Source organism: Guillardia theta (assembly GCF_000315625.1).
Source record: "Guillardia theta CCMP2712 unplaced genomic scaffold GUITHscaffold_102, whole genome shotgun sequence".
NCBI classification, from domain to species: Eukaryota; class Cryptophyceae; order Pyrenomonadales; family Geminigeraceae; genus Guillardia; species Guillardia theta.
This window is the reverse complement of record NW_005434572.1, coordinates 60433-74352: the sequence shown is the minus strand read 5'-3', so window position 1 is coordinate 74352 and position 13920 is coordinate 60433. Positions and strand designations below refer to the sequence as shown.

The 13920-nt window shown below is 56.8% G+C and overlaps 2 protein-coding genes across 2 annotated transcripts; one reads left to right on the top strand and one right to left on the bottom strand.

The window, feature by feature from the left end:
* Positions 1-413: 413 nt before the first annotated feature.
* Positions 414-2982, top strand: GUITHDRAFT_116901 (hypothetical protein; the record flags this gene model as incomplete). The annotated part of the gene is made up of 9 exons (XM_005823802.1): positions 414-590; positions 641-688; positions 736-933; positions 1215-1523; positions 1740-1850; positions 1903-2063; positions 2341-2518; positions 2662-2751; positions 2899-2982. 9 exons carry the CDS (start codon positions 414-416, stop codon positions 2980-2982), a joined length of 1356 nt encoding a protein of 451 aa, XP_005823859.1.
* Positions 2983-3183: 201 nt separating this feature from the next.
* Positions 3184-10588, bottom strand: GUITHDRAFT_145380 (hypothetical protein; the record flags this gene model as incomplete). The annotated part of the gene is made up of 7 exons (XM_005823801.1): positions 3184-3307; positions 3510-4255; positions 4433-7735; positions 7785-9642; positions 9697-9977; positions 10153-10253; positions 10303-10588. 7 exons carry the CDS (start codon positions 10586-10588, stop codon positions 3184-3186), a joined length of 6699 nt encoding a protein of 2232 aa, XP_005823858.1.
* Between the last annotated feature and the right edge of the window lie 3332 nt (positions 10589-13920).

Genomic DNA, 13920 nt, shown 5'->3' with positions numbered 1-13920 from the left:
GAGGAGGGCAAGATGGAAAGGAAGTGAGAAGAGGAGGAAGGGAGGAGATGCACCCAGGCAGCTGATTTCATCGCCGCAGGCGTGTCATATCCCCCAGCATGGCCTCGACGTAGCTTTCCTCGTCAAGTTTCATCAGCTGCTCATGACGTTCACTCTATCCCGTCCTGTCGCCACATACGAGTCACTCACCGCAAGTCGGTTGGAGGCCTTCGTCGGGTTCAGCGCCAGGAGATAGCGAGTGCTGAGGAGATCCCGGTGACTGTTTCCTTCCTCCGGGAGGGAGGGAGGGAGGGAGGGAGGGAGGGAGGGAGAGATCTCCACTCTGGTGTTTTCTCCATAATTGCTTGTTATGTGCATGCGTCGATGAGGAGAGTGAAGACTGACGCAAGTTTTCTCACTCGGCAGTTGCAGTCATGGATCTTTTTGGCATCTTCGGAAAGAAGGATGAAAGCTCGACGGAGCAGAAACCAAGTGATTTCGAGCAGCAAGACTCCGTTCAAGACCGCCTGTATGCGCTGGAGAAGCTGATCGAGAAGAGCGAGTCCTACTGCGATCTCATGCATACTCTCATAGAGAAGGACGTCTTGTCGGTGAAAACATCCCGGCCCTCCTCTCTCGCACTTGTCTCACCCGGGAGCAGGTCGAGACGCAAACATTCGCCAACGCAAGCGCCGGCTCTCGCTCCACCGTCAGCGCGCGGGTGGCGAGGAGGAAGAGGAGCTGACTTGCACGCAGGTGGGGATTATGATCAAGGGTGTGGTAATCGACAACCTTCTGACTGGAGGGCCGGCGGCCAACAGCAAGAAGATGGCGAAGGGAGACACGATCTTGAAAGTTGATGGCAAGAGCTGTACCTCCGACAACGTCCTCGACCTTCTCCGAGGAGAGGATGTTCCTGGCTCGCTGGTGGTGCTCACCCTACAGCGAAACAGGGTGAGGGCGGCAAAGGAGGGAGCAGGGAAGATGGAGAGAGCGGGAGGGAGCAGGGAGCAGGGAGCAGGGAGCAGGGAGCAGGGAGGAAGGAAAAGGGAGGAAGGAGGAGGAGAGAGGGAAGAAGAAAGAGAGAGGTTGAGATATGAGTAGCAAGAGGTCGTTGGGATTGCTGATGTTAGTAGGAGGAGAAGGAGAAGGAGAAGGAGAAGGAGAAGGAGAAGGAGAAGGAGAAGGGCAGGTTTAGGAGAAGGGCAGGTTTCTTCTGAGCATGGATACGGCAGGAGGAATTCGACGTCGCGCTGGCGAGGATGGCGACGGGGGAGCTGGCGGACAAGAAGAAGATGTTCGAGCTCTTCACAGCCGTCAAGGATCACGCAGTGAAGAGTCAGGACAGAGACGTCGCTTCCATCGTCGACGAGTCCATCACCTTGTGGACCAACATGCTCGAGGCCGACGCTGTCCACGACCAGACCATCGTTGACAACGTGCAGGCAATGCAGCTGGAGGGGATCATCTTCGTCAAGAAGCTCAAGGAGCTCCTGGCTCAGCTCCGCGCCATCTACGTACAGGACATGAAGTTCTTCCAGAAGGTTCGCGCTGCTCCTCTTCCTCCCGATCCCTTCGACCCCTACAGTCCTCGTCCTTCATTCTCTTTCTCCTCCTCTACTGTTTGTTCTCTCGTCTTTGACAGAGACTCTGTTTTTCCTCCTTGTCTCCCCCTTGTTCTCCTGATGTCTCCTGCTCTTATCACACTTGCTTTCCCTCCCCTCCCTCCCCTCCCCTCTCTCATCCTCAGTTTCCGCTAGCCTCTAAGCCCATCACAGCTCGCCGACGACCTCAAGTCCGAGAAGGGGAACAGCGCTCTGCTGGAGAAGCTGCAGAAGGAGAATGCAGACATGAAGGAAGAGCTTGCCAAGGTCAGCTCTCGTATCCTTCTTCCCCTCGGTACGCCTGACGGTCATGGCGCAGCTGAGGGGCATGGGGGATGCGCTCAAGTCGAGAGACGAGGAGATCGAGAGGCTGAAGAAGCAGCTCAAGGAGGAGCAGGAGGGCAGAAGCCGCGCTGAGGGAGAGCTCAAGAATTTGCGGGACGAGCACATGAAGTGCGATGAGATCATCAAGGAGCTCAGGTAGATTCTATCCCCTCCTCCTACTCTCCTTTGCTCCTCCTCTCCTCCCGTCCTCCTCCTTATCATCATCATCATCATCATCATCATCACTACCACCACCACCATCTCCATCATCACCATCATCATCATCACCACTATCATCATCATCATCATCATCATCATCATCATCATCATCATCATCATCATCATCATCACTCCCCTCTTCCTGTAACGCTCTCGATACCTCGTACTCATTCTTGTCTCCTGCTCTTCTTTCCTGGCTCATCTCTCGCAACAGGAACCAGCTCGAGTTGTCCAAGTCGCGCGTCAAGCTCGGAGCCTCCGCGCCTCGCAATCCTCGCTGCGGCGTCGGCATCGTCTTTGCCAAGGACGAGACCGACCAAGTGCTGGAGGGGAAGATCTTCGTGCAGTCCATTGTTCCTGGAGGAGCTGCTGCAGATTGCAAGAAGATCCAGGTAGAGCCGGCGGAGGGGGGAAGAGAGGGAGGAGGAGGAGGAGGAGGAGGAGGAGGAGAAGGAGGACCGAAGTGATTGGGGGAGAGGGGAGCAGGAGCAGGAGAGGGTGAAGGTGGAAGGAGGAGGCTGATTTTCCTTTGCAGCCCAACGACGTCCTGGAGAAGATCGATGGGAAAGTCATGGGGGACTTGCAAGAAGTTTTTCAGAATCTTGTCGGAATGGAGGGGACGGAGGTAAGAATCTTCTCAATGCCAGTCATCATCATCTTCCTCCTCCTCCTCGCCCCCCCCCCCCCTTTTTCTACCTGCTCTTCCTATCTCCTCCTCTTCCTACCTCCTCCTCCTTCCTCTGTCTCCCCCTCTGTCTCACTATCACTTCAGGTCACCCTAGAACTCTCTCGCGCCTCTCAAGTTTTCACCGTCACGCTGAACCGCAAGCCAGCCAACACAACTCAGCTTGTGTGAGACGAGGACGAGGAGGCTGAGGGGAGTGAGGAAGGAAGAGGAGAGCGAGGGTACGACAAGAGTAGAGGACGCGAAGCAGTCAAGTCACCTTGTACTACTTCATCTTCATACTACACATCCCGATCCTTTCCTCCTCCTCCTCCTCCTCCTCCTCCTCCCTCCCTCCCTCCCTCCCTCCCTCCCTCCCCTCAAAGAATAAGTTCATGTCTGTGCTGGGCAAGTGCTCTGCGTGCAGGCCTCAGGAAACTTGGAAGTTCCGTCGACCGTCAGGACCAGCCAGTGGATGCCGTCGACGTAGCCGTCCTGTCCGACCTTGTACACCATGCTGCCAACATCTCAGAAGAGAGCAACGATGGAGGATGAGAGAGGGAGAGGAGAGGAGAGGAGATAAAAAGAGAAGAGATGAGAAGGAGGAGGAATCAGATGTTAAAAGAAGTAGAAGGATCACAGTGAGGTCAAGACACGACAGTGACAGTGACACTTGAGCTTGCAAGTCCTCAAGGAGGAGGAGGAGGTGCAGGGCAGACCTTCCGATGTCTGGTGAGTAGTAGGTGACAGTAGCAGACGAGACGCCCCACATGGGAGCCCGTGGGTTTCCGTTGTACTCCTTGACGAAGACGATGTACTTGCCTGGTCGCATCCTCGAGAGGGAGATGGTCTCGGGGCCGTACCCTTGCGTGTTGTCCAAGTCCAGTCGCGCCTCCCCGAAGCAGTCCTTGTTCCTCCAGCTCACCTCGCAGCCGGACGCTCCTCCCACCCCCGGAACGAGCATGTGAATGTCCAGATCGGACGGCTGCTTGCCCCATGAGAGGATGAAGCGAGCTGAGCCGGGCGCCAGCACGGGCGACATGGACAGCTCAGCTTTGCGCTCCACCCCGACGTCGCAGTTCTCCTGATACAGCGACATCATCCCCGCCTGAGTCACAACGCACGTGTACTTCCTCCCTGGAGGAGGAGGAGGCACATTCAGCGTCGCCTCCGCCCCGTCAACGATGCCGTCCCACACCAGCGCCTTCCCGAGGAGTAGGAAGAGACGAGGGTCCTTAGGCATCTCGAAGCCTCGCTCCTCCGCCCCATCCGATGACTTCCTGCCCTTGCCCAGAGACTTTCCGTCCACCCCATTGATGACAGAAATCGTGGTGCCGTAGTTGCGAGCTGACGGCACGTCGGGGGTCTCGCTGGGATCTCCCACGAAGACTGCCTCCCCTGCTCCGAGGAACATGTGCTTCTCCTCCTGCCCGCTAGAGCTCTGCCACTGAAACTTGTAGTCCACCTGACCAGGACGGTCAAGAAAAGTACTAGTGGGAGGGAAAGGTAAAGACAAAGAGGTACAGGAGGGAGAGAAGGAGAGAGAGAGAGAGAGGAAGTACAGGAGGAGCAGGAGCAGGGGCAGGAGCAGGGGCAGGGGCAGGGGCAGGGGCAGGGGCAGGGGCAGGGGCAGGAGCAGGACCTGATCGCCGACGATGGAGGTGGAGAGCATGTAGATGCCCTTCTTGCTCAAGCACGTGGTCCCCACACATGGCGCTCCCTTCCTCCGGTTGTTCTTGACGGCCTCCATGGGCACCCCGTTGATCGTCACCTGCAGCGTGTCCCCAGAGTCCCCGCCATCGGACGCGTACACTACTACGTGCACGATCCACTTGCCGTTGGCGGAGAGAGCGATCGACCCTGACAGCTGCCCAGTTGTCGCCGCCCCCAGCACGACCTTGCCGTCCACCTGCTCCACTCCGTCCGTCTCCGTGCGACGGTCCCACCACAGCAGAGGAAGGGGAGGAGGAGTCACACCCGGTAGGAGAGGTGGTCTCACGAAGGCTGGAGGGGGGGGAGGAGGAGGGGGCGGGGGAGGAGGAGGAGGCTGAGACTCGATGAACTCTTCCCTTCGGCGTTGAAGCGCCTGGATGTCTCTCTCGATCTCTCCCATCTGCTCGTTCGCCTCCTCCAGCCATCCGGTGATGTTCCCGTTGGCCTCCTTGCGCCTCGTCGCCTCCTGCTCCACCGCCTCCTCCATCCTCAGCTTGAGCGAGCTCATCTCCTCCCTCCATCGCACAAGCTTCGCCACCTCCCTCTCCACCCGTGCATCTGAAGCGCTGTACTCCTCTCCTATCCTCCTCGACAGAGCTTCCATATTTGACTTCACCGGCTCCAGCTCTGCCTGCATGTTGCCCACCTGCCGCAGCCCCCACTCGATCCTCTTCAGCATGGCCTGCAGGCTGCTGAGCTTCTCGTTCATCCTCGTCCTCTTGGTGCGAGACTGTGACGTCACCTCGTCCACGGTTCTGTCCAAGTCTTCGATCTTCTTCGTTGTCGCCTCCTGCCAGGACCTGCTTGTCGAGTTGACAGCTAGAGTCTGTGCTCGCTTCTCGCGGAAACCCACCCGCTCCTCGGACCCGAACGACGACGCGTTCCCCTCAATCTGCCGCAAGTACTCCCGCAGAGACGACATGGAGGCCTGGATAGCCTGCCGGGCCCGGTCGACGTCACTGGAGGGAGCGGAACTCTGCTGGATCGTCTTGGTGATGTTGTCCTGCAGCTCGTCGGCCTCCCTTGCCGACGCGCGGCCGAAGGTCTCGAACTCGCGCTGCCGGTTGCGGATGATGTTCGCCTGCTGCGAGTGAATCACGTCCAGGATGTGATCGACCTCCTCGTTCACAGCCGTCTGGTTGTGCGACAGCTCTCGTTTCAGCAACCACATCTTCTCCTTCATCCCCTCGATGTCCTGCTCGAACTCCCTCTCCCTCCTCGCGTTCCCTCCTTGAAGCCCGCTCAGTCGTGACGTCAGCTCGTTCTGCTTGCTGCTCATAGCTGCTACCTCCTGGTCGAGGCTCTCTGCAGCTTCGCGCAGGCGATCAGTGAGCTTCTTAGACGAGGAGGGGATCAGCTGGGATAAGAGCCCCGCCAGCGCCTCCTTCGTCCTCGCAACGGCCGATGAGATCTGCGCAGCGACCTCCGAGTCCCTTCGCCTCACGTTCGACTTCAACTCCGACAGCTTCGAATTTGCGTCTGCTGCCGCACTGGAGATGTTGGCTGCCAGCGCTCGCACCCTCTCCGCTAACCCTCCCCTGTAGCTCCGCTGGTCTCGCCGTGCTCTCTCGACGTCCTCCCTCTGCTGCGCAGCGTTGTTCGCCTCCCTCTCGTCGAGCGCACGGATCTTCGTCCGCAGGTCCAGCTCTGCTTCCTCTGCCTCACTCTGTAGACTCGCGATGTTGCTCTCTAGCGCCCCTGTCTTCTGGTCAACCCAAGACCGGATGCCATCGATGGTGTCCTGGATCTGCTTGCTGACCTTGGAGCTCAGGGAGGTCAGGCTGGAGGAGAGCTCCTGCTTCAACTTCACCGTGTCTGCCCCGTGTTTCTCCCTCAGCCGCTGCTCAGCTCCTTTGATCTTGCCCACCATCGTGTCCAGGTCCACACCAGCTTGTGCGATCTTCTGCTGCAGATCAGCAGACACTTGCTCTTTGGCAGCGAGCAGCGAGATCTTGGCACGTTCGATCTTGGACGAGAGGTCGTCGAGGTCCTGCTGAGAGTTTGCGGCCAGTTGGGTCCTGCTGGTATCTGCAGCACTCTTGACCTCCTCCAAGGCAGACGTCAGCTGGAGCACGTCCCTCTGCGCATCATCCCTCATCCTCTTCAGCTGAAGCTTCAGCGCTTGCATCTTGACCTCCAGCTGCGCGTTCAGCGAGCGTTGCTCGCTTACTTGCGCCCTCCAGGAGGCGTTGAGGCTCGCCGATGACGCGTCCTCCTCCCTGATGAGGTGTACGATCCCGTCACTAACACGAGTCGCCTGCTCCTTGAGGTCCTCGTCTAGCGTCTTCTTGTGGTCTCGCATGCTCGCCATCAGTCCTGCCTTCACACCGCTGAGAGCGCGAGTGATCTCCTCCTTGATCATCGCGCTGTCGGTCGAGCGCTTCCTCAGCACAGACTCGGCCGTCTCGTTCAGCCGGCGCTGCAAGTTCACGATGCCAGCATGCAGCGTTGAGATCGCCTCCTCGGCAGCATCTCGGTTGGTCTCAAGGGCAGTCAGCAGCTGCTGCAGGCGACCAGATATGAGGAGCCTATGCTGGTCATGCTGCGACTTTAGCTGCTCGAACTTGCTCTCAGCGTCCGCAAGCTTCTGGTGGTTCTCCTCCTCGTCCTCCAGCAGCTCATCGTTCCAGGACTTGATCGTACGCACAAGTGCCGCATGCAAGTCCGCCTTCTGGAGGAGAAGAGCAGCTGTAAAGTTTTTGGAGGAAGCATTCACGGCATGATCTACGAAGCCCTCCACGTCCTTGATGCTCTGCTCCTGCACTCTCTTTACTTCTCCTGTCTCCTGCAGGAGCTTCGCTCCCCCAGCATGCAGCTGACTGCTCAACGCTGTCAACCTGCTGTCGATCGCGTGCGCGTCATTCTCGATCTCTCTCCTCAGAGAGTCCACCAGCCCCTCGTGGCGCCGCATGAACGCTTCCTCTTCCGACCGCAACTTCCCGATCTCCTCATTGGACATGCTCAGGGTGAGATTGCATGCCCCCTCCAACACATCCACTCGCTTCCTCATCGCTCCGAACCGCTCGGCCAGCGCCTCCATCACCGCAAGGTGTTCCTCCCTCGCCTTCTCCATCTTCGCCTTCAAGAGGTCCTCCAACCCGTTCACGGTCGATCGGTTCACTCGGGCAGCGCTGCTGCGCTGCTGCTGCTCGAGAGTGACAAGCACACCGTTCAACTGAGAGTCGGAGGCCTTGAGGCTCTCCTGCATGGCCGCAAGGAGATTCGAGGCTTCCTGCGAGAAAAAAACGTCAGCTCGTCCACATCTCGACCCGATCTCTTACCTGCATGGAAGTCGACACTGATAACTTCACGTGCTCCATCGAAGCTTCGGACTGCAGGAACTGCGTCTCCTCTTCGTTCGACCAAGCTGTCATGTTGGAGGAGAGGGCGGCCGAATGAGCAAGGGAGAGATTCTTCAGCGTGTCAGACTTGAACACTAGGGCGGAGATGGTTTGCAACATGTCCCTCCTGATGTCTTGCTCCACTTTTGCGATCCTCTCGAGCAGGGCCTGTGTTGTCTGGTTCGATGCCTCTACCAGCTTCACATCCAACTTTCCTTTCTCCGCGCTGATTGACTGCTCCTCCTGCTCCATGCTGGCATGCAGCTGCTGTTTCAGCTGGGCTATTTGATTCACGCGTTCCTCAAGCATCCAATTGATATCCTGGGAGTCTGATTGCATCTTGCCGATAAGATCGTGACGTCCTCCTGTCATGCTGATTTCTTGATTCTGCTGCATCCTCTGTAGTTGCTCCACCCCTGAACGAACGCTGCTTTCCGTCTCCTCAACCTTGTTCTGAACCGCATTCGCTCTCTGAGTTGCATGATCAGATTTCTCTCCAAAGAACCTCTTCTCTGTCTCGAAAGTCTTGTCTGTGGATTGCTCAAGTCGTTGGTCCGACTCAGTCATTCTTGTCCCCTTCTCCACTGAGAGTCTCTCCACATCATCGTGCTGCCTCTTCAAGAGCTGCTCCTTCAGCCGCAGGAGGAAGAGCCTTGCAGCAGTGACATTGTTCTGCAGCAGGAAGTATCGACTCTCCTTCAGCGCACGTTCGACTTGCACATCCTGCTTTACGCGTTGCAGAACGCGCTCCTGCTCTTGGTCGTTGTCTTCCTGGTTGGACCGAAAAGTTGCCATCGTCTGCCCAGTGGCTTTATGTCGATCCCACAGCGAACTGTTCAACCTGGAGAGCGATTGGGAAGCCAGAGTCATACTTCCATGCAGAAGGTTCCTGAGCTTCGAATGCACGTTGGACAAGGTAGTCGCCAGGCTCGTGTTGAGCTGGTCTGTGCTGCTGGTGACTGTCCCGCTGCTCTCCCGAAACCGATCAGCCTCTTCAGAAGTCAAGCGTGCGGACTCATCGGCGACTCGAACATCCTGCTGCGACAGGTGCTGCTGAAACTGTTTGTGGGCATTTCGAGCTGAGACGGAGAGGAGGTGCGATGAGTGAGCAATCCTCGATGCGTTGCTTTCCAGCTGGCCCAGGAGAAACGCACGGTCAAGTTCAGCTTGCTGCTGCAGCTCCTGCTGGGCTTCGCTCAATCGAGAGAATGATTGCTGAATCCTGACATCGAGGAAGTGAAGGTCATCATCGATCCTGAGTTGATCTTTCACAAAGTTTGCTTTCATTCTTGACAACTCAGCTTCATCATCTTCATTCTTCTTGACCTGTTCTGTTCTGACTTCATCCACATTTTCCTTCATGGTCTCGAATCTTGAGTGAGAGGCGCTGAGCAAAGTCGACACACTTTCAAGGAGCACTTTCATGGTGCTACTTAGATTCGCTCGAACTTCACCCTTCTCATCATAGAACTGGCTCATCAGAGTAGAATTCAAATCTGCAAGCTGCCGATCAATATCTGACAACAACAGTACATGATTCCTCGACTCTTCATCGGAGGCCTGCTCCAAGGACCGAGTTGCATTTGCCAGGAGCACCCTTTCGTCGGCACTGAGCCCTTCAATCTCCTCCTTGAGAGATTCTATCTTTGCTTTCAAGTCGCTGTCTCCTCTCATCACATCTGCTTCGACCTGTCGCGCATAATCTTCGGTTCCATTTAGAGTTGACATCGAAATTTCATGCATGTTTTCAATATGCCGCTCTAATTCCGAAGTCTTCGTGTTAGTTTCTGAGAGTATCCTGCGACAGAAGAGCGTCAATCTCTTTACCCCTCGAAAACAAGGGAGTTGGAACCTTTCTTTGTCGCTGATTTCTTGCTGTGACAGCTCCCCCAGACTCTGTCGAACGCTCGCCGTCTCGATGTCTGACCGGTTCTTCAAGTCGTCGGCACCCTTGAGCATCTCGGAAGCGAGGAGTTTGAAAGCTCGGGTGTGATTCTTCTGCATGTCCTCTTGCAGTCTGTGGATATCGCTGACCTCTTTCGACATGGTCTTCCGGAAGAGCTCGAAGAGCCTCTCCTGCTCATCCGACTTGGCGCTCTGTTGTGCATGCTGTGCCTTCTCGCGCAGTTCGAGCTGTTATGAAAAATCAGGTTCATGTGAAAGGAAGTGCGACTGAAAGGAAGTGCGACTGAAAGGAAGTGCGACTGAAAGGAAGTGCGATTGAAAGGAAGTGCGATTGAAAGGAAGTAAGCAGACGAAGGGATGGTGCAACGATACAACTACAGCAGCATGAAAGGCGATGTCTTACCTCCGCAAGAGCTTTCATAGTTTTCCACAACTCACCCCTGACTTCACTTGGGCCCCAGTACTTCTCGCTCGTAACCACATCTGAATTTTGTTTTTCGCATTCTGGCAAGACTGATGTGAGTTGAGATCCGTGCGAGGCACGCATACTGACCAGATGGATCTGAGAACATGCTACAGTACGTGTCACCATTGCCGTGGTTGCCTCCCGACCTCTCTTCCAGCGATTTGATCGCAAGAGCATTCGAGGGAGCTCGATGGCGCTCGTTCCTGAGCCCTACAACAGCAAGGAAGATCATAGCACTCAGTGCCGCAAAGACGAGGAAAGGTCCTCTTCGGTTCCGTCCTGCTCCACGAGTGCGGTTGTCAGTGTAGGGATTATTGGCGCACGATGGCAGGACCTTGGGTGCTCTCTCTGGAGCTTGCACCGATGCTGCCATAGCCCTGGCTGTCTTGCAGTCCTCCCTCCATCTTCCTTTGGACTGCAGGAAAGGTCGAGCAACCTCCTCCTCCTCCTCCTTCTCCCTCTCCTCCTCCTTCACAACTTCACCGCGCTGTCTGCCATCAGCGCTATTTCCGGTCTAAATGACAGTTACACTTCCGTTAAAAGTTTCCGAAGCCACCGTACGGTCTCGGACGGTCCGAGCGGCTCATCAGAGTCACTCGGCCCTGAGTCCCGCCTGCCGCAGTGCAGGCGGGCTAGCAGACGGCGGCGGCCGGTCCCAGGGTGCCAAACTCCGGGAGTCGCCCGGGCACTCCGACGAGGCTCGGAGGCCCGGCTGCGAGTGATCTGATCACCCGGTGGCACTGCGATCGGACTTGCCTCACTGTACGGCAACGAGTCCCGATCATCGCCGCGGGGCCCGTCACTGCCCGGTGATCCGACGACTGCCCGCGGCCAGTGGGTAGCCGGCGGAGCCCGGGCCCGGCTGCCGCCGCCGCGGGATCGGACCGAGTCTCACCGGGGGTCGGCCCGCCGGGTCACAATCATTGCGGCCGGAATATAGCCTCAGCCCGGTGTAGCATGGAACGGCGGCCCGCGATCAGCAGTGATGGCTACTACTGGCAGCTCAGTGTAATCAGGACTGACGGAGCACAACTGACGGTTTGCCAGTTAGACTGCGGCTCAAGACCGAGCCTTAATGGGGGTGACACAACTTGAACCAGAATTAACTCTGTGAGGAGCACATGAGATATCAGACTGTAAACTGGGATGTGAAAACCCAAGCATCCAGACATGAGAGGACAACTCGCGGCGAGGCCGCCCTCATTCCCGGCCGAAGATGAGCCTCCCTGGCAGGCCACTGCTGACTCGGAGATCGGAAGGTGGAACGGCGGTATCACGGCGGTGTCACGGTGACCCTACGGTCTCGAAGTTTCATCCGAGTCACCGCTCAAGGCTCCTTCCGACTCTTCAATCATGCTAAAAGCGGCCGGGCTAATACCGTGAAGTATCTGCGACGCGCCGCTGCCGAAGTTTGTCTCGGAGACCGGACGGTACGGTCACCGATCAAGGCTCTCTGCCCCGGCGTACGGTGTACGGTGGTCACCGTCACGGTGACTCGGTGATCGGACCCCGCCGGAGATTCAGGCCGGTGGCAAGGCGATCGGACAGGATCGGACAGTGACTGGCCCGGGCCGCAACCCGGCGTCAAGTTGCAACTGAGTCAGGACCGTGACGGACCATCAACTTGAGGCGCGGTACGCCGCCGCCGCCGCACGCCGGGCCGTACGGTCGGCAGGAGGGGCAACACTGATGACCCGTTGAATCGTTACACTAAACACTCGAGGTAGTTTGAGTTTATCATGATCCGAAATGAGTTACTGCCATCGCAAAGCAAGAGTCTTGTTGAACAGCAGCCGCCTGACCGTTTGACAGCTGTAAATGAATCATTTACAGGCTTGAGCACAGCACTCAGTGACTTGTGAGTCTGCCAGCAATCTAAGTCAAACCCTTTTCCTTGCCTCAGTATGCTTCAGGCTTGACAACAACGTACGGTCATGATACACACAGCCTCGCCCGTCTTCACGGCTGCATCTGCTTACGGAAATATTTCTGTGCATGCGATCGCACCTGCGAGGGCGTTCGAGTACCGACCTCGCGCGAGATGAGGAAGGCGACGCCTTTTCCCAGCCCGACGTTTACACGCCCGTCGGTTGCATCAGAAGCTCTAGAGGCTGGCGGACAGAATTTCTCGAGGCCTCTGAGAAATCGCTCATGCTCCTCAGCTGACCACGACCTTCTCAACAGCTGGCCTTCACTTTCACTTGCATCTGGGTCCAGACGCGATTCTGCTCGACCCCCAGCAGCACCTGAACAAATTTCCGTACCATCGACCGCTTGTTTGTCCTCGAGCTGCTTGTACCTCGCTGTTGGCTGCTGCGCCCCGTCGCTCTCTCCTTGACAGTTTTCTTGGCCGCCAGGGGGAGGAGGGACGTCTCTTTGCTGCGACAAACGATTCTCCAGCTCTCTTGTGAGCGCAAGATCAACCTTTCCTTGCTCATCAGTGGTAGCGGCTGCGCGTCGACGTCAGCGTTTCCTTGTGCCTGACTCGGTCGTGGACGATTCGCGATGAGAGAAGATAGCATCAATGGCATCTCCAAGCTCCATCCTGCGGGATTACTTCCTTGCTGTCTATGCTGAAGGCTCGAGGCCTTGTGCTCTCGCGCCTTCTGATGTGACGAGACAATCAGTGACCTCCTGCTCTGGTGGGATGAAGAAGATGGAGTGATGAAGCTCGTTCTCCAGCAGCAAATAGCAACCGCTCCTTTCGTCGTTTCTCGCAACGGTACAGGACCCGGAGTCACCACCCACGGGTGGTAGTCCCACTGACTCGGCCGGTGAAACGGGGGGTCGGTCCGGCATGGCTGACTCGGAGTTGACGTGACGGAGTCAGAATAAAAGGGTCAGAGAGATTCACGGGTCTATTGTTTACTCAAAGTTGACTTAAAATCAGTACCATTCGGTCAGTAACAGTGCGTGACTGGCTGATCGGACAGCGCCGGAGCATTCCGGTCACGCCGCAATCACCCCACCCTACTTTATCCCTGTCTCACTACCCCCCAGTAATGGGCGGCAAAAAACCAGGGTAGCTCATGCTTCCCAAGGAGAAAAAAAAAGATGCATGCATATGGCATGAATGGCTCTCCTGATTGTCCTCGTACTGATCTTTAACTTAACTTTGAGTAAAGAATGGCAGTGTCAGGGTCACGCCTCCTCGACTCTCCTGGAAGGATTGTCCTCGTCTGATCTTTAAAACCGTGGCTTACTTGAACTTTGAGTCACGTGAAAATATAAAGTGGCCCTGCCCGGTTTCATTCCTCACTAAGTGAGTCAGTGATTACGGCGTGTCCGGTCCGACTCAAGTGAAGGTAATGATCAGTTAAGTTTGCCAGTTGGGGGACAGCAGTTGCCAGGATTAGGTTTGTTTCTCGCTGTCAGAGTCTTTGCTCTTCTGAGTCTCGCCGTTTGGCCCGGCCAGTGCGACAGTGTGGCAGGGTCAAGCCTCCTCGACTCTCCTGATTGTCCTCGTACTGATTTTTAACTTAACTTTGAGTAAAGAGCCTAACAGTAGCCTAGTGACGGGGGCTTACTACGGGCCCGGCCTGCCCGGCGGCGCCCGGCCACCTACCGGCTTATCTCTGAGGCGGGCTCATTGAGAAGTTGGGTTATTGCACGTGCGGTACCATGGCGCGGGGGGCAAGAGGAGGTCGAGGAGGTCGAGGAGGCAGAGGGGGGGGGAGGAGAGGAAGAAGTGCTGACGACGCTGAG